This window comes from Podarcis filfolensis, assembly GCF_964270895.1.
Source record: "Podarcis filfolensis genome assembly, chromosome: 6".
Taxonomy (NCBI): domain Eukaryota; kingdom Metazoa; phylum Chordata; class Lepidosauria; order Squamata; family Lacertidae; genus Podarcis; species Podarcis filfolensis.
Genome location: NC_139609.1, coordinates 62,901,562 through 62,927,434, shown reverse-complemented (window position 1 = coordinate 62,927,434; position 25,873 = coordinate 62,901,562). Strand labels below are relative to the sequence as shown.

Below are 25,873 nucleotides of genomic sequence, written 5' to 3'. Positions count from 1 at the left end.
ACAAAGAAGCTTAATGATGAGAGCCCTGTGGGCTGCCCTGAGAAGGACATTCCATAAGGTTGGTGCCACAACTGGAAAGGCTCTGCTGCTTCTGGTCACCTGTCATGCTTCAGTTGGAGAATGAGATGGAAAAGGACCTCAGATGTTGAATGGAGAACATAGGAAAGAGAATGCAGTCCCTATGACAACCAGGTCCCAACCTGTGTTGGTAATTTTCAATACCAACTTTGAAGTTAACGTTTCAAAAATTAATTAATAGACCACACTAGCCACCAGACCTATGAAAGTGGCCTGTTTTCATTGGTTTCTTTATTCTGCAACAAACAGACCTACATTTTTCATAGTATTAAATTAATGAAATCAAATGTTATCCAACAAATGTGGGAGGGCATGGAATTTACAGTGTTCCAACAATCTTGGAGTCTCTCATTCAGTCATATTAAATACTCACACTGTGGAAGGAAGGAAACAAGGAATTTTGGTGAGGAAATACTCTTCCAGTGTTTTTCAGATACTTTCTTCTATCACCTGATCCGAGGACGTGTTCTCCATTTTAGATGTGTCTGGTTCTTGTTTCAGGCAGAAGACATGGGTTTTCAAAATCAGGATATACATTTTTCGGAACCTTTTGATTCTCAAGGCATACACAATGGGATTTAAGGAAGAATTGGCATGGGAGAGTAGAATGGCCACATCTAACACCGGCAGGGGGACACGACATGTTTGGCAGAAATGTGAGACGGAGTTGATAATGAGCAGAGGCAGCCAGCACACAATGAACAAGAAGAGAACCAGAGCCAAAGATTTGATCATCTTGAACTCCCTCCCATAAAGGATCCGTGTCCCTTTCATGGATGTTGCATTTTGTTTCAGCTTTGCTTGGAGGATGTTGAAGATCTCTGAGTAGAGAGCACACATGATCAGCAGTGGGACAAGGATCCAGGAGAAGAAGCTGAAGTACACCACGTAATCCATGCTCATCACCTTTGGGTAAGAACACTTCAAGTAGATGGGGTTTTCAGGCTTCCTTAGGTTCCATCCAAACATGGGCACGAGCCCCACCAACAGAGACGTGATCCAGCAGAAACTCAGAGCCGCCCAGATTCTTCTCCGTGTGACCATTGCTTTGTATCTATTTGAAAAAGCAGGTTGGTTTAAAATATTTTACAGATGGGATTCTGCTTGCAGCACCATCCTTATACTATGATTTGTCACAGACTTTTTCATTTTCGGCAGGCTGGGAGAAAGCACAAGGAGCATTACAGGTGCTACGACATTATTTTGGTGCATGGGATATATTGTAACTTTTGCAATGAAAATCCACAGCCATGACTTCGTGGTACTCACCGTATGGCCAGTTTCACTCTCAGATATCGGTCTGTTGCAATGGCCAGCAGGGACATGATGGAAGCGTGACAAAAGGTCATCAAGATGCAGCAGATGAAAAGGCAAGCGTAGAAGTGGAGAACAACCTCCAGCCTCAGCACAACGGCCAGAGGGGCAACAAGGACCCCAACGGCAATATCAGCCAGTGCCAAGGACACGATGAAGTAAAAAGTGGTGTTCTGGTAGGCTGGGATCCGTCTCACCACGCAGATCACTAGAGCATTTCCTAAGGTGGCAGTCACTGCTATCAGCACCTCAACGATGATGTAGACAATGTGCAAAGTATTCATGGACAAACTTCTCTCGGTCCTCTTCAACTTATGGAGTTATGGTGCCCTCACAGAGCAAGAGCCCAATGTAGAAGAGCTGGAATCTAAGGCTTCCCCTCATGTGCTAACTGGTCTTTTTTTAAAAAAATTCTTCCCGATACCTTGTAGAATTGCAGAAGTTAAGTAAGCTGTTCTCTTGTACTCTGCCTCTCAAAGAGTAGCTCTCATGCGGGAACCCACAGAGTAAAATAGTTCCTGTTAATGCTTCACACATTCCAACCTGCTTTGGCAAGTTGCTATGAAACAAAACAAAAAAAAAAACCATATTTGAAGTATTGATAAGAAACTGAATACTGGCACAAGCCGTGTGTGTGTGTGTTGTGTGTGAAGGTCTGTACTTTAAATAAAGATAATACAGGAAATGAAAATCTGTAAGATAAAGAAATCATTTAACTTTATCAATAGGTTTCCTGAAGCTTCTGATGTCTCATGCTTGATAAGGATGGCATTTTGATCGCTTTTCATGACAGGTTCCTAGGCACCCTCTGTTATGTTGGTTACTAAGAAGTTTTCAAAAACATCTTATTTTAACAACTTCCATGAAATGTAGCAATAAAGGGGTGAGGTAACTTTAGGAAACAATGTAGTAACATCCAACCTGACAGGAAGTTACAAACTTGGTTTTTATGTGAAAGAAATATTTAAGAGGAAGTTAAAACATTTAAGTGCCAGGACATAAATGTGCCCTTTACATTGAGGCACCTGGTGAAAACATTCCTCTTCACCTGCCAATCAGTAGCCTTTTAAAGTGAGGAGGGATGGGTTATTGCCTTTTTATTATGTGTTCTATGTTATAAACTTTCTTGTGGTCTCTTGATGAAGGGTGGTATATAAATTTAACAAATGAAAATAAATAAAAGCGGCAACAACGGGCTGTAGATTCCAAAGAAGGCCCCATACTTTTGTCTCCAACTTGACATTCCTGCCACCCAGTTACAGTGGCACCTCTAGTTACAAACTTAATTCATTCTGGTGGTCCGTTCTTAACTTGAAACTGTTCTTAACTAGAGGCGTGCTTTCACTAATGGGGCTTCTTGCTGCCGCTGCGCCGCTGGCGCACAATTTCTGTTCTCATCCTGGGGCAAAGTACTCAACTCGAGGTAACTCTTCCAGGTTAGCGGAGTTTGTAACCTGAAGCGTTTGTAACCTGAGAAAGTTGTAAGTAGAGGTTCTACTAGTGGTACCTTGGTTTACAAATTTAATCCATTCCGGAAGTCTGTTCTTAAACCAAAGCATTCTTAAACCAAGGCGTGCTTTCCCATAGCAGCGGGGGACTCAATTTACAAATGGAACACACTCAACAGGAAGAGGAACACGTTCTGCTTCCAAGGTAAAGTTCACAAACCAAATCACCTACAGTGGTACCTTGGGTTAAGTACTTAATTCGTTCCAGAGGTCCGTTCTTAACCTGAAACTGTTCTTAACCTGAAGCACCACTTTAGCTAATGGGGCCTCCTGCTGCTGCCACACCGCCGAACACCGATTTCTGTTCTTATCCTGAAGCAAAGTTCTTAACCTGAAGCACTATTTCTGGGTTTGCGGAGTGTGTAACCGGAAGCGTATGTAACCCGAGGTATCACTGTACTTCCGGGTTTGCAGCGTTCTTAATCCAGTTGTCCATAAACTAAGCTGTTCTTAAACCAAGGTACCAATGCACAAAGGCTGATACTGCTAGTCCCAATGCAACATCAGTATAGCAACAGGAAATCCTAAACCATATCTCTGCCAGCAAGCACTAAACTTCTGCTATTCTGTTCTCCATTTCCATATGCGGAATCTAGGTCATATATGCACGGAGAGCTGGCTAGCAAGTAAGATCCATATCTCCACTCAACCACATAGGCCAAGTTTGACCCACCTGTCAACCACCTGACATCATGATGGCACCAGTGGCCATTTTTGCTGCACTTTGCTAGTGTTGACTATCAGCTGATTGCTGGCATTAGGGAAATCCTGTGTACATGCCTCTCAAACACCGGCTCTAAGCCAATAGGCAGCACTTGGGAAGCACTGGGCAAGGGGCTTTGCAGGCAGCGTCAATCAGCTGCTTGGTGGTGTTTGCACAACCCCTTTCATCCAAACCATGTATTTACCTGCCCAACAACTGCTGGCATATACGAAGTATAGGGCAGGTGCTTGTGACAGCCTTGTGGGGCAAATGGGGAGCCCTAATGGCTGTAATTAGACTCACAAGCCAGAGATTCCCCTGGCCTACATTCAAGATCAATAATAAAAATGGGTTTCGGTCTCCATCCTAGCAAATGGGGGTGGCTCACATCTCAGCTTGTCTAGTATTTCCATTTAAAGAGGTCTGAAGCACTAACATATTCTCCTTTCTGAGAGAAAGGAGGACCTAACATATCAGGTGAGGGTCAACTAAGTTTTACTCAGAGGAGACCTTCTGAAATTAATCAACATGACTTAAGTTAGGTCCATTAATTTCAACTAGTCTTCCCTGAGTAAAATTTAGTTGAATATTACCCATTGCTTTCACACATACCCAACAAGCCTCTAGTCACTCCAAATCCTTTTAAATACAAATCTGATGGATTTTTTATGCGATTAAAATGCTTCCCTAAAATGCAAATGCATGTTGATTGCAATAAGAATCCAAAGGAACTCATGACAAGTACAATTTTGATCAATGTACAGTGGTACCTCGGTTTTCAAGCATCTCGGAAGCTGAACGATTCAGAACCCGAACGCCGAAGACCCAGAAGTAATTGCTTCCGTTTTCAAACGCACCTCAGAAGTTGAACGGCTTCTGCTGCATGTTGTTGTATTTTTTCCATTTACTTTGCTGACTGCCCTTTGTGCCTCGGTTGTCGAATGTTTCAGAAGTTGAACTGTCTTCCAGAACGGATTGCGTTCGACAACCGAGGTACCACTGTACATGAATCCAGAGAAAATAAATGAACGCTTAGAAATGACCACTGTGATTATCTTCGGAGGCCCTCCCGGTTGTGTTGCAACTTGCAGATATGCAACTGGTAACATCCAGGAAAAGAGCCTTTTCTGTGGTGGCTCCCATACTCTGGAATATCCCCCACCCAGAAAAAAAGGCATGTATCAACTACATTGTTACGTTTAATGTGTACTAAAAACTTTTTTGTTTAACCTGGCTTTTGCTGGTTCATGATGCCTGCTATGATTTTAAGTCTGACTACTGGTAATTTTTTGGTTCCAATAATATTGGGCGGTATCCAGCTAACTTGTTTCATCAGTGCAAGGATTTCTGCTTGCCCGCTTGAACTTCCTGACATTCTTTCCCCCTGTGAGCCCCCAAAATCTATTCTGGGTATTTCTCCAACTCTCTGGAGTGGATTTGGGGGGGGCACGGGGTGCATGCTGGGATAGGAAGTGGGGAAGTTCTGTTACACAAGCAGAAATCCTTGTGCTGATGAAATGAGTTGCAAACAGTCCCTTGTATTTTGTTTTATTATTAATATGCAGTGTCTGAAGATGATATATTAATATTTTAAACAATCACCTGCAATGCAAACAGCTAATTTGAACAAATAATATAGTCTGTCTCCCTCTCTTAGGATGGTAGCTATCAGCAAGGAATGCAATGGTTACAAATATTAGCGAACTAAATAAAAATTTAAGGAAAAGAAAATAATACTATTAAAATTCAGGTTTTGCCAAGTTAACTGTACTTATTAATTTTAAGTTTTCCCAAGCACATACAATCCTGATTTTGTGCACAGCTATCATCTGCAAATATCATTAGGTACTGGTTTCCCTATTCTTGTTGATGGGGGTTGCTAGTATTTATATTGTGTTTTCTAATCTTAAAATCTTGGTTCCTTAGATAGTGGTTAAAATACTTCTAGTAAATGGGTGTATTTATGGAGGCTGAGGTTAGATGTTCTTTCAGTCTTCCTCTGTGTCTACAGTTGCTTGGTTATCTGCTTGCACTCTCTTGCAAGATCACAAAACGAATACTAGACAACTCGGAAAAAAACCTCCTCAAAGTTATAATGTCAAGGTTATAGGGCTTCAGTTTCCAACCAATACCCTGCCCCACCCCAAGGTAATGCTAAATGTCACTCCTGTTAAACAGCCAAGGAGAAACCTGAGTGTATACAGGACACCATGATTCCAGGGAACAAGAACCAAAGTTCCCACTCTCTTCTTCCTGAAGCCTCAAGCAAGATAAACAACTATGACCAAAGAGAATTGAGGCATTCTTTAGACCAAGGCTTTGCCCAAATAGCCACACAGAAGTAACAAATATATGTTTTATTAAGAATACTAAAAGAGCAGTATAGTAAGAACCCTGTTACCAAATAAAACAAAAAAGTCTAAGAAGACCAATTCAGAATTTAGGAAGATTTGGGAAACTACATACACACAAAAATAACAAAGTCTAACTTAGCCTAAACTAGAATATATTATCAACACCGTTTGACACCCTGAAGCAGAGGTTCCCAAACTTATTTGGCCTACTACCCCCCTTTTCAGAAAATAATAATCAGCATCCTCCTGGAAATCTACCTTCTTTAAGCAAGCAGAAAGATGCAGTGACAAATTTGTGTTCTTTAATGTATCTATATTTCCACCTGCATCCCACAACATAGTAAAGAAATATGTTGTTGTAAATAAGACTATTTATTAAACTCAACCATAGTAACATTCACATTACACACAGAAAATTGCAGAGAACTGATTGATCAAAAAGCAGAATATTGACCAAAATGTCTCTGCAAGCCTCTGTAATTTATAGGAACAGGAAATGCAAGTGGAAAAAGAAAGAGTGTGTGGTTAGGACAGCCAGAAAATTGGGAAGAGGGGTGTGGGTGTTTGTGGGTGTGGGTGTGTATGTGTGTGTGTGTGTGTGTGAGAGAGAGAGAGAGAGAGAGAGAGAGAGAGAGAGAGAGAGAGAGAGAGAGAGAGAGAGAGAACACAGTGGTTCGCAGTCTGGAAGACGTTGAGGCAGAGAGGGAGCTAACTGAAGGCACCTTGAGGGTGCAGGGTCTCTCTTTAAGGACCTGGTAGGGTAGCAAATTTGTGGCCTTGTAGGAATGCCTCTTTCCTGCAATTTATGCTCCACTTCAGGGATAGGGAACCTTTTTTAGTCCAAAAGCCATTCTTTTGGGCAACCTTCTGAGGTCAAAACCAGATGCAAATGTAGCCAGAGCCATGAATGGAATTTTATCTTTGTAAGAGTAGGCTAATTTCTGCACACACTGAAGCATCCCTCTCAGTCTCCCATCCAGACAAAGTCCTCATCCACACTTACTTTTGCTCCACACTTTTTAGGCACCGGTCTTGGTTTTCCAGGCCTGTGTCCGAGCAGGGTTTTTTTATTTTTGTCCTAGTACTTTCCCCAAGAAAACCTGTATTTTACTGCTGAATTGGAGAAAACAGCAATCCTTGAAAAACCTCTATCTGACGGCAGGAAGAGAAGCCTACAGGGCTGGATTTGGCCCCAAGACCTGAGGTTACCCACCACTGTCCACTCTACTTGTATACAGTCGTACCTTGGAAGTCAAATGCCTTGTGACTCGAATGTTTTGGCTCCCAAATGCCGCAAACCTGGAAGTGATTGTTCTGGTTTGCGAATGTGCTTTGGAACCTGAACATCCGATGCAGCTTCTACAGCTTCTGATTGACTGCAGGACCTTCCTGCAGCCAATTGGAAGCCATGCCTTGGTTTCCGAACATTTTGGAAGTCAGACTTCCTGAATGGATTCCATTCGACCTCCGAGATATGACTGTATTACAAAGTCACCATCCATCTCCAGTGGTCTCTCTTGTTCATAAGTGACTAGAAGGGCTACCTTTGGAATGTCTCACCACTCAAGGAAATTGTGAGTGTCCAATAATATTTTTATCAGAAGAAGAAGAAGAAGAAGAAGAAGAAGAAGAAGAAGACGAAGAAGAAGAAGAAGAAGAAGAAGAAGAAGAAGAAGAAGAAGAAGAAGAGGATGAGCAATATGTGAAGCACAAAACACAAGAGGTACAGTCTGCAATATTTCTATGCAAAGCTCAAATGCATATAAAATTAACATCTCTGGTGCCACCTAACTCTCATCAGACGCCATGGAGTGGAAGCTAACACCACATCCAGGTGCACCAAATTAGAGCTTAAGAGCAGGAGCAAGGGAAACCTGCCTCGGCTGTGCTTTCTAGGGACGATACAAGTAGAAGTGTGGACAGGCCTTTACTGACAACACAGTCTCAGGGATCAAGTAACTGTCATTGATTTCACAGGGATGTGGGTAAATGATTGCAGCTAAATACATTAATCTAAACCAGTCGTGAGGAACCTCTGGCCCTCCAGGTGTTGCTGAATTTCAAATCCCCTCAGCCTCAGCAAGCATAGCCAGCGGCCAGGAATAATAGGAGTTGTAGTTCAGCAACTTCTGGTAGACCAAAGTTTTCCTACACCTGCACTACATTAAGCTTTCTAGTTGGTGTCAGGTGTATCTGCCCCAACAGGTAATGGAGGAAACGCAGTAGGAAACAGACATTGCATCCTCCATAGCTAACATAGGTAAGCCAGGGTGGAAATGAGATTGGCGAGTTTGACTAGAGCTTCAGCGGAGTCCTTTGCTATGCAGTGTGCTTGAAAGCTTCTGTATGTTGATATTTACATTTGTATCTATATGTTTGTTTGTTTTTTAAAAAAGAGGAAAACAGAATAAAATAAGGCCATCCCTGCCATCCTTTAGCCATGCCAAGCCTTCAAGACCACAGAGGAGATCAGAGTTCGAAAGCAAAGTGCAACTTCCTTTTCAAAGATTCAGTTCCTAAGAATTAGAAAGTGCTTATCTGCGGACAAATGTGGAAAGTGGTTCTGAGTCATTTCTGACAGTAAACAATGCTATGGGGTGCTCTGCTGCTGCTCCCTCATGAAACTGCAACTGCAGCCAGCTGTCAGAATTATTTTGGCTGTGCTTCAGAAGAAGGCTCCCACCTATTCATCCTGGACTCTCTTCACCTCGAGGGGAAAACATCTTGGTTCCCGAGATGCCTGAGGCTGTGCAAGGAGTTTACATTGCCTTCGAGGCTGTGATTGCAGTGCTGGCTATCCTGGGCAATGTTCTGGTCATTTGGGTCGTGAAGCTAAACCCAGCCTTTCAGAAGACCACCTTCTACTTTGTTATCTCGCTGGCCCTGGCCGATATTGGTGTTGGCCTCGTCATGCCACTGGCTATCGTAGTCAGCTTAGAAATCGAGATCCACTATTATGCCTGTCTTTTCATGTGTTGTCAACTCATGATTTTTACTCAGGCCTCCATCCTGTCCTTGCTCGCCATAGCGATTGACAGATATCTGAGATTACGGCTGCTTACTCGGTGAGTTCTACTTCGTCAGCGACTTATTTCTCGGGGGTGGTTTGCACATTACTGTTTAAATGCTTGGGTGATATAGAAGCAAGAGATTTTAAGGACTAATGGAAGTTGCCTTACACTGAATCAGATTGTTGGTCTCAGTATTGCTTGCACTGACTGGCCGTGGCTCACCAGAGTTTCAGACTTGGGTTCTCTGCCAGCCTAACTTGAAGATGCTGCGTATCGAATCTGGCACCTGGTGTGTGGAAAGCAGACGCTCTTCCACTGAGCTGCTGGCCTTCCTCCTGGTTTGCCTTTTGTGTTCCACCTGCTTTTTGCGGATGACTGCTGATTTTTCAGCTGGGTTAAATATATGTACAGGGTACCTTGGTTTACAGACGCTTTAGGTTACAGACGGTTCAGGTTACAGACTCCGCTAACCCAGAAATAGTACCTCAGGATTAAGAACTTTACTTCAGGATGAGAACAGAAATCGCATGACGGCGGCACGGTGGCAGCGGGAGGCCCCATTAGCTAAAGTGGTGCTTCAGGTTAAGAACAGTTTCAGGTTAAAAACGGACCTCCAGAACAAATTAAGTTCTTGACATACAGAGGTGATTTTAGAACTCTTTTGAAGGAGCATAGTTTTTAACTCTTCAGCTTGGCTTTAAATTAAATATGGATACTGTTGCCAATATACGAATCTTGTTCAAAAGGGTGCCATAACTTTCATTTCTGTTTTGCTGTTCCCCATATGATAGAAAGCTTATGCATTTTGTTTAATATGCCATGCAAAGCATAGTGTAGCCTGAGGTTTTAAGCAAACAGTGATGCAAACATTTGCAATTGTACCATTCAGAAAATTTCTAAAAATAAAAAGGCATGAGAAATATGATGCATAGCATGCATGGCTGCATTGGAATAACCCAGTCGTGCTCAGACAGAATATGCAATTCCTTTGGGTTGTTTAAAAATATATATAAAAAATCCATCACTTCCAATAGAGATTAACGGTTACATTCAGATGTACAGCCCTCCACAATTATTTATATGAAGACAAATATATTCAGCATTCCGATAGTTCTATAAAGGATAGGATTCTGGTTAGTTTCCAGTTTAAGTAATAATTCCAAAGAATCTTTATCCAATTTCCTGGTAAAGCATTTGAAACAGAGGAAGTTGCTTTATACTGAGTAAGACCATTGGTTATCTAGTTCAGCACTGTCTTCACTGACCGGCAGCAGCTGTCCAGGTTTTCAGGTGGGCCTCTTTCTCTCTGGAGATGCCAGATTGAACCTGAGACCCCTGCATGCAGATTTCCTGCCACTGAGCTACAACCCTTTTGTCCAGAACTTCTCTGTGTCAGCTTTTCCATTAATGCCAATATTTTTCAGTCCTCTTCAAGCCAGTCAGTTGTTTTAAGCTGTCTATTCGCTCTTAGTTCCTTTCAATCATTTCTGCAACCAACAGTAAGATTCTCTGATCAGCTCCCCCTGGCTCTTTAATAATAATAAAATTAATAATAATAATAATAATAATAATAATAATAATAATAATAATAATAATTTATTTATAGCCCACCCATCTGGCCAGAAAAATATTAAAATATAATAATTCATCAAATATTAAAAGCTTCCCTAAACAGGGCTGCCTTCAGATGTCTTCTAAAAGTCAGATAGTTGTTTATTTCTTTGACATCTGATGGGAGGGCATTCCACAGGGCGGGCACCACTACCGAGAAGGCCCTCACTTGCAGTTGTCCAAAATTTTCAGAAAAAAATATTTAGATAAAAATAAATCAGCAGTTGACTTAACTATTGACATGTTGCCACTATGGTTTTGATGCCCTATGCCTAGAAATGCATTCAATGTTTAGTCTGCTTAGACCCCTAAGATATCCAGGAGCAGGAAAGAAGCTGCTTTCTTTATTACAAGGCTGGAAGCAATCCTGGTAGATTCCTATACAGTGGTACCTCTGGTTGCAAACGGCTCTGGTTGCGCACGCTGTGGGTTATGAGCTCCAGTAACCTGGAAGTAGCCTCTCCTGGTTGCAAACGTTGCCCTGGGATGCGAGCGGAAATTGCACGCCGAAGGCGCATGCAACTTATGGCACTTCATGTTATGAGCAGTTTCTGGTTATGTATGGACCTCCGGAACGGATTCTGTTTGTACCCAAAGGTACCATTGTAATGGAATTGGGAATGCTACTTCAACCATCAGTGACTTTACACATCTTGTAAATACTGAGCTAGATGGACCAATGGTCTAACTCAGTGTAGGGCAGCTTCCTACCTGTGCCTATCAAACACCTACCTATTTGCCTCCTCCTCCTCATCCACTTTTTGCCACCCCTGAAGTAGACCACTTCATTGTTTATAACGAGGCATTGTCATTGTGTAAAAGCAGTGAGTGAGCCAGAATAGAAAGGGCACTCCTGAGTAATAGGAGGCTCCTTGGCAGAAGGGCAGGATATAAATTTAATAAACAAGTAAAATAAAATAATAATAAAGTGGTCTGAAATCTTCCTGTGTGGAAGGAATCTTTCCATGGCCAAGATCTTCTCTCAATACAGTGGTACCTTGGTTCTCAAACACCTTAGTACTCAAACAACTTGGAACCCAAACACTGCAAACCCGGAGGTAAGTGTTCTGGTTTGTTGCCTTTTTTCAGAAGCCGAACATGCTCCGTTTTGAGTTACGCTTCTGATTTGAGAGCCACACTTCCGTTTGAGTGTTACGCTGAGGTCTGTCTGTTTTTGCTATTTATTTTGTGTTTTTATTTTTGCAGCTTTTGTGTGTATGTGTGTGACTGTGTGGAACCCAGTTCAGCTACTGATTGTGTGACTGCAGTACATTGTTTATTGCTTTCATTTTATGGATCAATGGTCTTGTTAGATAGTAAAATTCATGTTAAATTTCTGTTTCAGGGGTTGTTTTTAAAAGTCTGAAATGGATTAATCCATTTTGCATTACTTTCTATGGGAAAGCCCGCCTTGGTTTTGGAACGGACTTCCAGAACCGACTAATTTTGAGAACCAAAGTACCACTGTAGTCCTGCTTTGGGAGTGGAGGACACAATGCAAGATCATTATCCTCCTCTTCACTAAAAAGGCTTTCTGTTGGTCTCTCTGAGAAAGCCACAGTCCGTATCACAGTTTAAACATAGCCACTTTGAAGTATCTGTTGCATTTTTGTTGTTGTTAGTACAGTGGAACCTGGTGTTATGTACCGTCCTCCTTACGAATGCTTTGGGTAATGAGGTCCTCTAACTTGGAAGTAGATGCCCCTTACTGCGAACTTTGCCCTGGGATGCGAGTGGAAGTCACATGCTGGTGGCATGGCAGCAGCGGGAGGCCCCATTAGCGAAAGGGCGCCTCATGTTAAGAACGGTTTCAGGTTAAGGACAGACCTCTGGAAAGAATTAAGTTCATAACCGGAGGTACCACTGTATTGGTATTTACTGAAAACCAAGTTAGTATATGCAAAATGCTCCAGATCAGCAAAATGCTGTCAATAAATTCAGCCGGATAGTCTCACATTTTATACAGCCTGCCCTTAAAAAACCCCAGTAACAATAAAAAGGAAACAAAAGAAAAACGGCACAGCAAAAAAGGAGGCACTATCAGGAAATAAGACTACCAACATTAGAATCTCTTGCACATTTGATGCGAGTTTGTTTTTCTCTCCTCAAAACAGGTATAGGATTCAAAACAGTCAGAAAAGAATCCGTGGAGCTCTGGCAGCAATCTGGCTCTTGTCGCTGCTGGTGGGATTTGTTCCGTTTGGATGGGCAAAACCAAAACCGAAAAACTCCAATTTCATGAACTGTACCTTCACAAATGTGATAAAAATGGAATACATGATATACTTGAGCTTCTTTGCTGGAACCCTCATTCCACTGACTGTCATGTGCATCCTTTATGCAAAGATCTTCTGCCTCATCCGCACAAAGCTGCAGCCCTGTTCAATGAATGTCAACGGGCAAAGGTCATTTTATAGGCAGGAGTTCAGAACAGCCAAGTCATTGGCCCTGGTCCTCTTCTTATTTGCTGTTTGTTGGCTGCCACTGTGCATTCTGAACTGCATCGAGCATTTGGGCCAACGATCGATCCCACAACCTCTCACATACATGGGAATCCTTCTCACGCATTCCAACTCGGTCATGAATCCCATCGTCTACACTTTCAGGATAAAGAAGTTCCGGGAAACTTGCATCCAGATTTTAAGAACCTATATCATGCACAAGGATCCGGAAGATGCTACATCACCCAGTGCAACTACATCTGAACACTCATAGCTGCCTCATGCAGATGAAGACCATTGGCCTTGTCTAGCTTTATGTCTTCTGCCCTAAGTTACAATAAAGTTACTGACAGGGGAGCTATTGCTTCCCGAGACTTTATGTAACAGTTGTTTTGGTCTGCAGCAGTCAAGAGAACGTTTCAGAAACAAACTCTACCCCTTGTTAACGCCTGCTGTTCACTGCTGTAGCATCCAGTAACACAGCTGGCAGTCTGAGGTTCTGTCAACCCACATCTGCTGTGTTCTGGTTCTACATATACATTTTGGCCGAACAAGAAGCCATCAAAGATGTGCCAGTATTGGCACAGTGTGTCAAATGTACATATTCAATAAACCATTTCCAATCTTTTATAAAGTTTGTCTTGATTTCTTATTTTTCCAGTAAGTTTCACCATTTCTGCATAGTCCATGAGTTTTTTTATCTAATCTTCTTTCGTCAGGACTTCTTATTTTGGGCAAATAACATTCTTGCCACTGTAGTCATATACATGAATAAATTCCTATACTCTTTAGGTAGTTCTACCCCTAGAATTCCCAGGAAAGCTTCTGGGGTTTTTTTTTTACAAATGTTATTTTAAACGTATTTTTCAATTCATTACATATCATTTCCCAGTAAACTTTAACCTTACTGCAAAGACCACATATGCTAGAAAGTACCTTCTTTCTCTTTACATTTCCAACACTTACTTGATTTTGATTTATACATTTTTGCCAGTTTACTCGGTATTGAGCGCCACAGCCCCGGAGTCGGCCTTGACTGGACCTAATGGTCAGGGGTCCCTTTACCTTTTTTATATAACATTTTCATAGTTTTCTCTTAAACCATAGCATGCTGTAAATTTTATATCCGTATTCCACAATCATTCCCATGTTTCCATATCTATATTGTATCCAATATCTATTGCCCAATGTATCATTGAAGATTTTACTTGCTCATCCTGTTGTCCAATCCAATAGTATCTTATACATTTTGGGCAGCACTTTAGTATTACATTCCAACAGATCTGTTTGTGTTATTTGTTCCCCAAACCCTCATTTCTTATGTCTTAAATACTTTATTCAAATAATATTGTATCCATGTGAACTTTCTTGATTAAATCCTTAAATTCTTTTATTTTATTAAAATGATACCATCACTGCTAAAACTCTTGTTTTGAAAGATGTACTCTGCTGCTTTGATCTCTATTGACAGGCGTCATGGCCAATGCTATGATGAAGCATCAAATGTTGCTGAATGTCTCAGTGGAAAGCAGGCTCTTGTAAAGGTAGGCACAGCCATGAGTACTGTATGTTGGCTGTCTAAAACGTGCTGTGAACTTAGTGGTATAGGATGTGTCAGAAGATGTTGCTATGTGCAGAAATTTTCTGAGTGAAATACCTGACACGATCACTACCAGGACAGACTTTGCCCTTGTGCTCAAGACATCGATTCCATAAAACATATTTTGTTGCATTGTGCAAAATATGAGCAAGCCAGGGCTGAACTGATACTACACTTGCTGGTACCTTTCCCAGGAAAATGAGAGGCTCACTATGGCAGGTTCCTATCGGAAGACCGGAAAAATGCTATAACATTAGCAGTGGCAAAGTTTTTATCGGTGGTTGCAAGAACCAATGATCCCTATATTCTGAACAAAATGCTTGTTTAACCTGGAGGTAGGCTGTATGAATTGTGTATTGCTTGTAACGATTTGTTGGGTCTCTGGACCCTAATAAAGATTGATGATTTGTATAAACTTCACCCAAATGCGTATAAACTTCACCCAAGCACTTTCAACAGGGAGCGAACATCAATCTGAGACAATTCCACCCCACAAAGAAGACCGTCCAAGCAGATTTCTCATAGCCAGTGGCTTTAATTATAGGTAACTGAGTTGACTGAGAATGTACTGAGACCCTGGGGCAAAAGTAGTTCTGATCACAGACCACCAAGATAGCAGATCTGAGAGGGGCCTACTCTTCCTAGATGCAGAATGTGTGCACATGTTGATGTTGGGTGTGATCCTCACCAATCTGAACTTTCTAAGGATTTCTACAGGAAAATATTTTATGCAATCATGAAGAATACCAACAGCAGTTTACATAATCACTTTCCTTCATATGTGTACTAACATACGAGCAAAATTGAGAAGTTTGTCATAGGGGATGATGACAGCATACATGTTCTAAGCTTATAAAAAACTGATTTGGATGCTATCAGATTACAGCTTCATGATAATATGCTGATGGGTATCAAAAGAGAGCAGATCAGAATGTGGTTAATCTTCAGAATGTGGTTGATCTTCTCAGTGGGGTAACAAGGAAACATCTGCATGAGCTACTGTAAGCTACAGAAGATTATCGGAGTAAGCCTTACCCCAGTTGTCCTCCTGTACGTAAGAAAGGCCATTGTTGTGCCTTCATAGAATAAAGACCTCTTTACCAATAATCACATGGCACTTCTTCGTGGACATAAAGAGATCTTTAGGAAATTGTTAAAACTAGCAAGTTCATCTGAAGAGCACAAATCAGAACTACATTCAGCGTGGAATAAGTCTACAACAATGTTTAAGTGCAAGATTGTTTGCATTGCTCCATCATAACCAGAGGGTTGTGCATAGATGAGATGCGTTTAAGGCAATAGGTAGTGAAAATACAGGTTTTTCACTAATCATAGAAATGAATGCTGCACTAAGGGAAGGGAAATTGGGTATAGGTTAGGGTTGCCATATGTCCAGGAAATCCCAGACATGTCCTCTTTTGGGGGGCCAACATACCCATCTGGGTGGATTTTTACATTTTAAAGGAGATGTCTGGGTATGGAGTTTTTTTCGGGGGGGGGGGCAGCTTGGGCAGCTCTGCACGCCACAGCTGCTGCCAGCCCAAGCTGCGGAAAGAGGCATGCGCGAGTGGGGGCAGCCCCACATGCCTGTTTCCCTGGCTCGGGCTGGCAGCAGCTCAGGCTGTCCTCTTTTTTTGCTCTTCAAGATATGAAACCCTAGTATAGGTGGAATATAGGGAGGGATACAGAAGTTGGGAAGATATGAGGGATGGAGAAGATGCTTGTAAGAGCAAGGGAGGAGAAATAGAGGATTGTTTTTTAAAAAATCAAAAAGTGTTTGCATTGTTAATTCAAAATGAAAAGTTCAGCTTGTCTTTTTCTACCTGCTACTTAAACCAAGTTGTACAGGGTTGCAGAGTGACATGAGGCAAAACATAGTTTCATTCATTCTACCTCTTGCCATTAGTTGCTCAAATTATATACACTTTCCTGATTATTTCTATGTGAAAGTAAACTGGAATTAATGGAATACCCTAAATAAATTTAACTCCGAAGCTATCAAAGAGAAAGCCCAACAAAAAGGTATATATGCTTTAATTAAGATTTGCCATCATATGGTTTAAGAGGTCATAATTGTGTTTAAACAGTTGCCTGTGCAGACTTTGACAATGCCTTCAGGTCCAAGATGCACTTAGCAATGCTCTCCTTCTCCTGCAATACAGAAAGAAATGAATGCTTTAAGAAACTTGGAAGGGAAAAAGCTTCATGGAGAATGACATGAGCAATTTTATTTGAAATCACACCATACTGAAACGATATGCTATACCTAACTGATTATTTCATAACTCAGTATTTAGTCCATCCTTAGAATCAAGATTAAAATTGTGCAGGAATAAAAAGCTTGAGATCCAGGCACCTACTTAGGCTAGAAATAATATCACACAAAAAAGGGTGAGAGCACAGCTACATGTTTTTAAAATAATGCTTTAGGGCCCATAAAGGCAAAAAATAAATTAAGGACCAACCCCGATGTTTGACAAGATCTGAATGCACACCCAATCCTCCCTAGTCCAAAAAAGCTACCAATCCTATGACTGGTACAAGTCTCACATAGACTGTTATCGAGGAACAAGATTCGCCTCTGTCCCTTTCCTTTAGGGAACAGGCAGACACTGAGATTAGTCTTTACATCTCCCATTCAAGTGCTTGGCTATTATTTGGCTAAGTTCCAACAAATTCCCGGCTCCTCCACACCAGTGCCCCAAGACACTTCTCTTGCAATCTCTTCCAATGGAAACTTTGAAAAAACAGATGTGCAGCATCTTAAACATTAATCATATCATAGGGACACACAAACCCTCCAGTAGGTTAGGCACAAACTTATTTTGTACTGTGGAGGTAACTGCAAGGGGAAACCTATAGAGAAGCCTGCTCCAAGTACCTGTTGGGCTGTAATACTCTGCCTAACGTTTTGCTCAACCCAGTTGATCATGTGATTTTGTTCCATATTCCGCTTGAGATGCTGTATTGCCACATGATAATCCAGCCGCTTCTTCACTTCTGTGTATACAGTGAACAGCCTCTCTCTGTAGTTTGTCTCAAGCATTATAGCAACATTGTTCTAGAAAAGGAAGAAATGAAATCACTTTTCCATTGTGGGCACACTACAGTATTTCTGCAAAATGAACATGCGGTATGTGCACAAAATCTTGTATTTCTTCTGTTTAAATAATTTAGAGATATAAATCAACAAAAAACATACGTGAAGAACGGTTTAGAAAATACCTCTTATCTGCATCCTACAAATACACATATAGTTAGTAAATTTAGACCTTAACCACTAGCTTTTTCCATCTTGTTTATAACATGCAATACTTATTTTTTTAACACTTAACACAAGGAAAGTTCCACAGAAAGTTTTTCCCACAAGACCATATAGCCAGCCTGTTACTATAATAGGACCAAGTGGAATATACTATACCAGCATGCCTTTAACTCTATGTGATATATTTTCCCCAATAGCCACTAGTTATATATAGAGTCTGGCACCACTTATATTTGAATTTTTGTATGATTCTTCAGTTTAGAGCACAACTGTCTACATTATTTAAGATCCAGTTCCACAAACAGCAAGGAAATACATGTCTTAAATGTTTTCCAGCTTTTTTGTACTAATAATGTTTCTTATCAATGAATCCCCAAATAGATATTTTTGAATTATTCCTTAACCACAGTACATGGACAGTACTTCATCTTCGAAACCCTAAGCTACCTAAAAATGCAAAATAAAAAGCATGTTGTATCTGGAAATACTGATTTAGGGTGGGGGATTAAAAGGTGCATCACCATCTATTTTCTCTAATACATTTTCAAACAATAATTTAATTCTGACTGGAGTGTTATCCTATAAACATGAATGTGTAATTTATATTTGATTTCATACATTCCTTTTTGTTTGAAGATTTAAGTCACTTAGTTTTCTACTGAAATATGTAGTTTTTAACTAACTAAATGAGACAGGTTTCTCTACACAGAAGTAAGTCCCATTATATTCAATGGAACTTGCTCCCTTATGATTGTGCATATGATTGCCAGCACAAGTCACTGATCCTGATTCACAAAGGTTGAAATTCCATTTTTTTGTTGACAGCACTAAATGTTTTAATCATCAATCTCATCATCATGATATCCTGATGTTAATAGCATATGTTATAGCTAATTTAGTCGAACAAATTATTACAAATTTCTAGTGATACCGCAATTGCCACCTCTTTTTCATATTAGGCAGAGATATATTTTAAAGGCACTTAGAATATTTCTGTTCAAAACTCCAGAACTGCTATCATAGGATGGAGCAAGCTAGTTTTCTCTTGCTGCGGAGGGTAGGACCGAAACCAATGACTTCAAGAAAGGAGATTCCAACTAAACATCAGGAAGAACTTTATGACAGCAACAGCTGTTTGACAGTGGAACAGATGCCCACAACACGTGGTGGACTCCCCTTCCTTGGAGGCTTTTAAGCAGAGGTTGGGTGGCGACCTGTCATGGATGCTTTAGCTGAGATTCCTGCATTGCAGGGGGTTGGACTTGATGACCCTTGGGTCCCCCTGCAACTCTACAATTCTATGACTGACAGTAGTGAAGCAAAGCAAGCCAAAGCATCAGAGGCATGTTAAAGCTACTATTACATTTTTAAAAGTTTGCTATTTAAACATTGTATAGGAACTACTTCTTCAATAACAATGGGTGACAACCAACTGCAGCACCCACTCGCACAACACCCATGGCACTAGTAGGAGCCTAATTCTTGCTATACTGCAGCAGCCAAATTCAAAGAATGGCTTGCATTAGTGACTGATGTAATCCATGGTACATATCCTATTATTATTATTATTATTATTATTATTATTATTATTATTATTCTCCTCCTCCTTCTCCTCCCTGACAACTAAACTTGTGCAACAATGTCAACTCTCAGACTTGTGCCAATGGTGCCCTGGATCTCGCACACTGTGTATTTATTTTAATACTGTACCCGCTTGGTATCAAAGAGATAGTGACGACCCTCCACCCTCCACTGCTCTTTCTTCTCCTCTTCAATAGCCGTAGTGTGTTCAGCTATCATGTCATTTTTCACGGCTGTTGCTTGTGCTATAGCATCCTGAAATAAAAAACAAGCTAGTTTGACCTTCAGAGAAATCCAGTTTTGCACTCACATCATGCACTTTTCCCTTGATGCGATGTTGAAAAAAAGCCATTGTGTAATTGTTATGATGGTAACAATTATATTGAATATTAGCAGGATTCAAGACGTGGTGTAGTGGTTAGAGTGCTGGACTAGGACCTGTGAAACCAGGGTTCAAATCCCCACTTTGCCTTGAAGCTCACTTTGGGCCAATCATTCACTGCCTCTCAGCCTAACATGCCTTACAGGATTGTTGTGGGCATGAAATGAGAATGAAATGTATCCCACACCTTGATCTCTTTGGAGAGAAAGGTGTGGCATAAATGAAATAAATAAATAAATAAATAAATAAGCAAGCACATGCAATTCTACTCCAGAGAAGTATTTTAAAGTGTAGTATACCCTCTTCTCCATTTGCATAGGAAAAAATAATAATACATTGAGACCTGCCCAGTCTCTTCTAAAATGACCTCATTCTAATTCAGTTAATTTGTAATCACTGAGTGCCAAGTTTGGACAGCATGTCTAGTAACAGCATGAAAACCGACTATCTAACTCATTTGGGAGGTACTTATACAGTGGTACCTTGGTTCTTAAACAGCTTAGTTGTTGAACAAATCAGCTCACAAATGCCGCAAACCCAGAAGTGTTCCAGTTTGCAAACGTTTTTTGGAAGCTGAACGTCCGATGTGGCTTCCGCTTAAATGCAGGAAGCTTGGTTTTCAAACAGTTTTGGGAGCTGAACGGACTCCCAGAACAGGTTAAGTTCAAGAACCAAGTTATCACTGTACTGAACATTAGAAAACTCAATCTCTCTGGATGTCTTGAGACTGCATATGATTATTACTGTGGTTATTACCATAGCACATCAGTGATGAGGCTACAAAATAATGAAGGAGTGTTGAACTACACTAAAAACTGCAATTATATTACAATAAAACTGCACTCCTATGCATAGTGAGAGCAAGCCACATGGAAATCAGTGGGGCTTACCTTTCAGTAAAGAGGCATAGGACTGCATGGTGGAGGGATGGTATGGTGCTGAACTGGGAGATACTCCTTAGTTGATCACATTATTTACAAGGAAAAGACATGACTCACATTTTGACTGACAGCATCCTATATATAGTATGCTGAGCTGTATTTTTTTAAAAAAATTAATTTTAACATGTGAACTCTTTTACTGAGTAGCAATAAACGTGTTGTCTTACCTCATTGAGTTTGTCAGCAATAGCTGCTACATCTGGACCGTACTTCTTAATTATGTAGATGAGAATTCCCACCATAACACCTCCAGCTATTGTTTCATGGTTAACTACGTAAAGTTCCTTAGAGAGCATATAGAGCAGAAGCCCAGTCCCAAGCATATAGGGGCCTAAAAGCAAGCAAATCAATACCATTACACAAGACGATAGAGACATTCAGTATAAAGGAAATTTGCCTTAATATTGAATATGCTACCCTCCCTGAACATGAGATCTGTCAACGGGAAATAACTCAGTTGCCCTTGAACTGTGACACACAAACAAGAAAACAAAAGCCCTAACTAAGTTATCAGAGGTGCTACTTCTTTCAAAATCACATTACAATCTAATAACTAATATAAATTTATGATACTTGCATTATCACCTTTTAACACACTCTCTTCTTTTTTAGAGAAAGATAAGGGAAGGAAGGAGAGATAAACTTGTACATATGTACTACAGCTCCCTTTTGGAATGTCAGCCATATCTGTGACAGCCACTGTTCTAAATAGAGATTACATTTATTGCTCAAAATAAAGACAAAATGAGTGATAAACACAATTTTAGTTGAAATAGGAAATGCAATGCAAATTTCTAAAGGCACACATCTATTCTGAGGTACTTTTCCTTATGCTGGCTGTAAGTTGTTATCAACACAACATACTTCAGAAGATAATGTGTAACCTCATCATTAGCAGAGGCACCTTCTCTGTTAAGTGATTTGTGGACTTCAGTTCAAAAATTGGATATAAAAATATTAAATAATACTTTTTAAATATAAGTTTCTTACTAAGAGCTGGCTTTCACAAAGAGTTTACTCATGCAGGCATGCTAACCTGTGACTCCTGTTTTAGGGTACAAGAATTGGAAAAGTTCTTCAGGGAATATTCCATGGCGGACTTTTCCTCCTGTCTCTGGAAGAGGTGGCACAGGAGCCAAGTGTTGCTGACTTGTGTGAAGTGGTCTGAATACTTGCACTGCCCTGCAATGAAGAAAATGATTCCATATTTCCAAATCCTTCCCCAAAAAAGGTTATACTTGTGGCTAAATAGAAATCAATAGCGTCAGGATATTCAGTAATCATCTGTTTTATTTTTTTTTTTAAAAATCTATCCTATCTTACCTTCATTAAGGAGCTCTAAGCTGTTAGCAGCTTTGAGTTACAAATCAATCCAATGTGAAAGAACATTATCAAATATTATAATAATAGAATCAGTAAACAAAACAGATTTCTCAACTGAGCTTTCTCCAAAGGCATATTTAAGGATTCAGGTCTTCACCAGGCATTATAAGGTATATACAGTAGTGACAATGTATGTCTCCCTAGGAATTCCAAAGCATCACTGTCACATCCATAAACCGTGCAAGCTGTAGCACTTGGAAAAGGCTCCAAATTCTCCAAAATCATGCATAAAATTAATCTCCCTATTATAGTTATGCTTTCATCTTATGCAAGCATAACTTAATAGCAGACTAAAAATTGTGGGGGAGAAAAAGCAACCACAGAGAGACAGGAAGGGCTAAACTTCAAGAACAAAGATAGCAACACCAAAACAAACCACTTTTAACACAGAAAAGCATGTTTCCAATGTGCCTAAACAAGACAGTCCCTTGAAGTTTGGTATCCCAGTGAAGGGAGAGCACTACGTGTGCCTCACACTGAATCATAACATGTTGTAAAAATTCTCCTCATTTTAGAAGTTGCTTGCTACACAGTAGAAGCAAGCTGCAACTTGGTGATAAAAAAATTAAAGGACCCTTTGGCACCTTAAAGCACAGATTACAGTCCATTTTAACTGTTATTCTCAGTTGCGCGCGCACACACACATATACACACAAATTTATTTGGGGGTGGGGGAATGTAAAAAGTGAGATCAGAGGGAAATGAAATGCAGAAAAATACATTGCATGTATAAATTCATAGTAGTGTTGTAACTGAAATTATAGAAATAAAATTAAAAGTTGAAATGTGTGTGAGCAAGTGAAGGCTGGAATGTGAAGGCTTATTTGCAAAAGAACCATGAGAACACAACAGAAAGACATATACATATGAACTATTGCTATAATCATTAAGGACAATGAAAGGTTGTACAGAGCTGCCTTCAGATGTCTTCTAAAAGTCAGATAGATGTTTATTCCTTGACATCTGATGGGAGGGCGCTCCACAGGGCGGGCGCCACTACCAAGAAGACCCTCTGCTTGATTCCCTGTAGCTTCACATCTCAAAATGAGGGAACCGCCATAAGCCCCTCAGAGCTGGATCTCAAGTGTCTGGGCTGAACGCTGAGGGTGGAGACGCTCCTTCAGCTATAGAAGCAACGTAACCAAATTACTCAAGGCTTTTAGAAGAACTCAACAGTCTTCAGGATGATCCACCTGTTCAGGAGATGGAGGCTTCCCCTAAACTGACCAAAAGAAACCAGATCTTACTTCTATCTTGGCACTGGAGAACCGACAATCCCCCTCTACAGAAGGTTATCAGTTTTGTCAGATGGCAACCCGGTTGTGCTTGGGGCCTTGCAGGCCTTGAAGGTACTGTGCTGTATGGCAGCCTTCTGAGTCAATACAGTCCTAGCTTGGGTTACAGACACTTCAGGTTGTGCATTTTCGAGTTATGCACCGCGCCAAACCCGGAAGTACTGGAACGGATTACTTCCGGGTTTCGGCGCTCGTGCAAAAGTGCTAAATTGCGCTTTGCACATGTGCAGAAGCGCCAAATCACGACCTGTGAGTTCGCAGACGCGGCGCTGCGGGTTGCGAACGCGCCTCCCGCAGGGATCACATTCGCAACCAGAGCATCCATTGTACATTATACCAGTGCTAGCGAACCTTTGGCACACGCACAAAAGGCGGCACTCAGCACCAAAGCAGGGCCGTTGCTGGGGGTTGGCAAAGTGGGTGGTCATTCCTCCCTCCCACGCCACTGCGGACGGTAAATGCTCCCTAGAGCATCGGGGAGTTGCGTGCCCGCCAATCAGCTGGCACGGAAGGTGGGGAAGGGAGCAGGGAAGCGACAGGTCTCTGGGCAAGAGCAAGCACACAAGAAGGGACACGCCCACGACTCGCCTGCCACACCTCCTGCTCCAGGCTGGGAGGGAGAAGCACCACTCTTTGGGGCTCCTGAAAGATGCAAGCAGGAGATTCTCTGCAGCGAAGGTGCAGATGATTGGCGGCTGTGTCAAGGACTGTTTTCTATTGGCTGTCATTGTAGCAATTTGGTGGTCGATTTGTGGCTACCAGCAGTGAGTGTGGAAACGATAGGTGTGTTCGATGACTTGAGCAACTGTAAGCAACCCCCCCCAAAAGCTCAAAAACTCTTGGCAATCTCCCCCCATTTTCTTAATATGGAATCCCCAAATATGATAATACATTATTTATACTCTACCCATCTGGCTGGGTTTATTTATCTGTTTATATTTATTTGTATGTGCGCACAGAAACAATCAATATTATCCCATATTAAAAATTGGGACAGAGGGTGGCTGTTAGTACAGCCCTCCAGTGTACACTTGTGGCCTGATGGCACATAACACCACTTTTTTTGGAGTAATACCAGTGCTTTTTTTCTGTGGGGACACATACCCATAAACATTTTGTAAATTTAACAGAAGAAGAAATTCACTGTATTTATTTTCCCCAATTAGAACTGAATTTATTTTTCCTGATGGTGATTTTCTTGAGTCAAAATGAGAGTATTCCTAAACATTTTTTTTTTGGGGGGGGGAAGCACTGAGTTATACCATAAAATTATATATCAGTGGAAAGGGTTACATTAACCCTAATGTATGAGTTGTGTTTTTTTTTTCTTTTCTAAACTAAAATCTCAGTATCCAGGTCAAATTGCCGAGTTGACATTTTGCGATAAATAAGTAGGTTTTGGGTTGCAGTATGGGCACTCGGTCTCTCAAAGGTTCGCCACCCCTGCGTTATACCAGTATCATTGAATTGCACCTTTCCGCTTCTTGTGGCCTGGATTCCCGTTCCCAGCCTGCATAATCCCTGCGAGTTTTTACGACGACCTGCGTCGCTGCGGCCTCCTGTAGAAGCCTAACCTCCTCTTTATTCCCTGTGCTTTTCCCGGAGAAAAGCAGCGGCTTCCTCCCCTTCCTCCCCCTCTTCTTCCTATTCCAAGGCCACCCTCCTCACCACCTGCATGAACTCACCCCACGGGCAGAGCGGGCGCCAAGCTCTTCAGGCCACCAGCCGGGGCTGCGGGAGGCAAGAACAAGAGAGTCAAAGAGAGAGCCCCCCGAAACCCAACAGCCCGCCCGCCCTGCAGCCCCCGCTTTACCCAGGGCGCGCACGGCCAGGCGAGACAACATCACGGCTGCTGCTGCTGCTGCCGCCGCCCTCTCCGTCCCTGTGACCCTCCCGGCGAAGAGAACTCAAGATGGCAGCCTCCGTGGAGGAGGTCTCGCGAGAGGTCTCGCCTTCTTCGCCGTGGTTTTCTGGACCTATCGGAACAGCTGGGCCGAGAGGACCAATGCGGCGAGCGTCACCGCGGAGACGGGGCAGAGAGTCGCGCGAGAACAAAAGGGGGCGGGAGAGGGAGGGGGAGAGAGAGAGAGAGCTAGAGATAAGAGTGTAGAGTTGCCGCAGGGGCTGAACTTCCGGGTATTGCCTCCCACGGGCAACGATAGGAAGCGGTGGACAATCCGCATTTGCAGCATTGCCTGTGGCGGGGCTAATGCAGCAGCTCATCTTGCGAATGCAAAGCTTGGGGGTTTTTTTGGGAAATATATATATTTTAAATATTTTAATATAAATATTACACACACACACACAAACTTCTGCTCAGTTGTGGCGTGTGGTCAGTGTCGGATTCGAAACCCAGCTCAGCCAGGAAGCTCACTGGGTTGACCTTGAGGCAGCCTCGCAGGATCG

At 41.6% G+C, this 25,873-nt stretch overlaps 3 protein-coding genes across 3 annotated transcripts; 1 reads left to right on the top strand and 2 right to left on the bottom strand.

Moving 5' to 3' along the window:
* Positions 1 to 202: 202 nt before the first annotated feature.
* On the bottom strand, positions 203 to 2,047 carry ADORA3 (adenosine A3 receptor). Its single transcript, XM_083617569.1, has 2 exons — positions 1,348 to 2,047; positions 203 to 1,132 (listed from the first exon to the last, which is right to left on the bottom strand). The coding sequence occupies exons 1-2, from the start codon at positions 1,674 to 1,676 to the stop codon at positions 508 to 510; spliced, it is 954 nt and encodes a 317-aa protein (XP_083473695.1). The 5' UTR covers positions 1,677 to 2,047; the 3' UTR covers positions 203 to 507.
* A 6,477-nt stretch (positions 2,048 to 8,524) lies between these two features.
* On the top strand, positions 8,525 to 15,038 carry LOC310764154 (adenosine receptor A3-like). The gene is made up of 2 exons (XM_083617575.1): positions 8,525 to 9,022; positions 12,694 to 15,038. The coding sequence occupies exons 1-2, from the start codon at positions 8,694 to 8,696 to the stop codon at positions 13,292 to 13,294; spliced, it is 930 nt and encodes a 309-aa protein (XP_083473701.1). The 5' UTR covers positions 8,525 to 8,693; the 3' UTR covers positions 13,295 to 15,038.
* Positions 15,039 to 16,637: 1,599 nt separating this feature from the next.
* On the bottom strand, positions 16,638 to 25,437 carry ATP5PB (ATP synthase peripheral stalk-membrane subunit b). Its single transcript, XM_083617611.1, has 7 exons — positions 25,281 to 25,437; positions 25,153 to 25,198; positions 21,826 to 21,971; positions 20,957 to 21,120; positions 19,596 to 19,721; positions 17,502 to 17,681; positions 16,638 to 16,771 (listed from the first exon to the last, which is right to left on the bottom strand). Exons 1-7 carry the CDS (start codon positions 25,309 to 25,311, stop codon positions 16,700 to 16,702), a joined length of 765 nt encoding a protein of 254 aa, XP_083473737.1. The 5' UTR covers positions 25,312 to 25,437; the 3' UTR covers positions 16,638 to 16,699.
* Between the last annotated feature and the right edge of the window lie 436 nt (positions 25,438 to 25,873).

Coding starts and splice junctions, on each gene's coding strand:
- ADORA3 (XM_083617569.1), bottom strand. CDS start 1,676: ATGAATACTTTGCACATTGTCTACATCATCGTTGAGGTGCTGATAGCA. Junction 1,133..1,347: donor AGAGTGAAACTGGCCATACG/GTGAGTACCACG, acceptor TTTTTCAAATAG/ATACAAAGCAATGGTCACAC.
- LOC310764154 (XM_083617575.1), top strand. CDS start 8,694: ATGCCTGAGGCTGTGCAAGGAGTTTACATTGCCTTCGAGGCTGTGATT. Junction 9,023..12,693: donor AGATTACGGCTGCTTACTCG/GTGAGTTCTACT, acceptor TCCTCAAAACAG/GTATAGGATTCAAAACAGTC.
- ATP5PB (XM_083617611.1), bottom strand. CDS start 25,311: ATGTTGTCTCGCCTGGCCGTGCGCGCCCTGG. Junction 21,972..25,152: donor GCGCCCGCTCTGCCCGTGGG/GTGAGTTCATGC, acceptor TCTTCATTGCAG/GGCAGTGCAAGTATTCAGAC. Junction 21,121..21,825: donor CCCTAAAACAGGAGTCACAG/GTTAGCATGCCT, acceptor GCTTGCTTTTAG/GCCCCTATATGCTTGGGACT.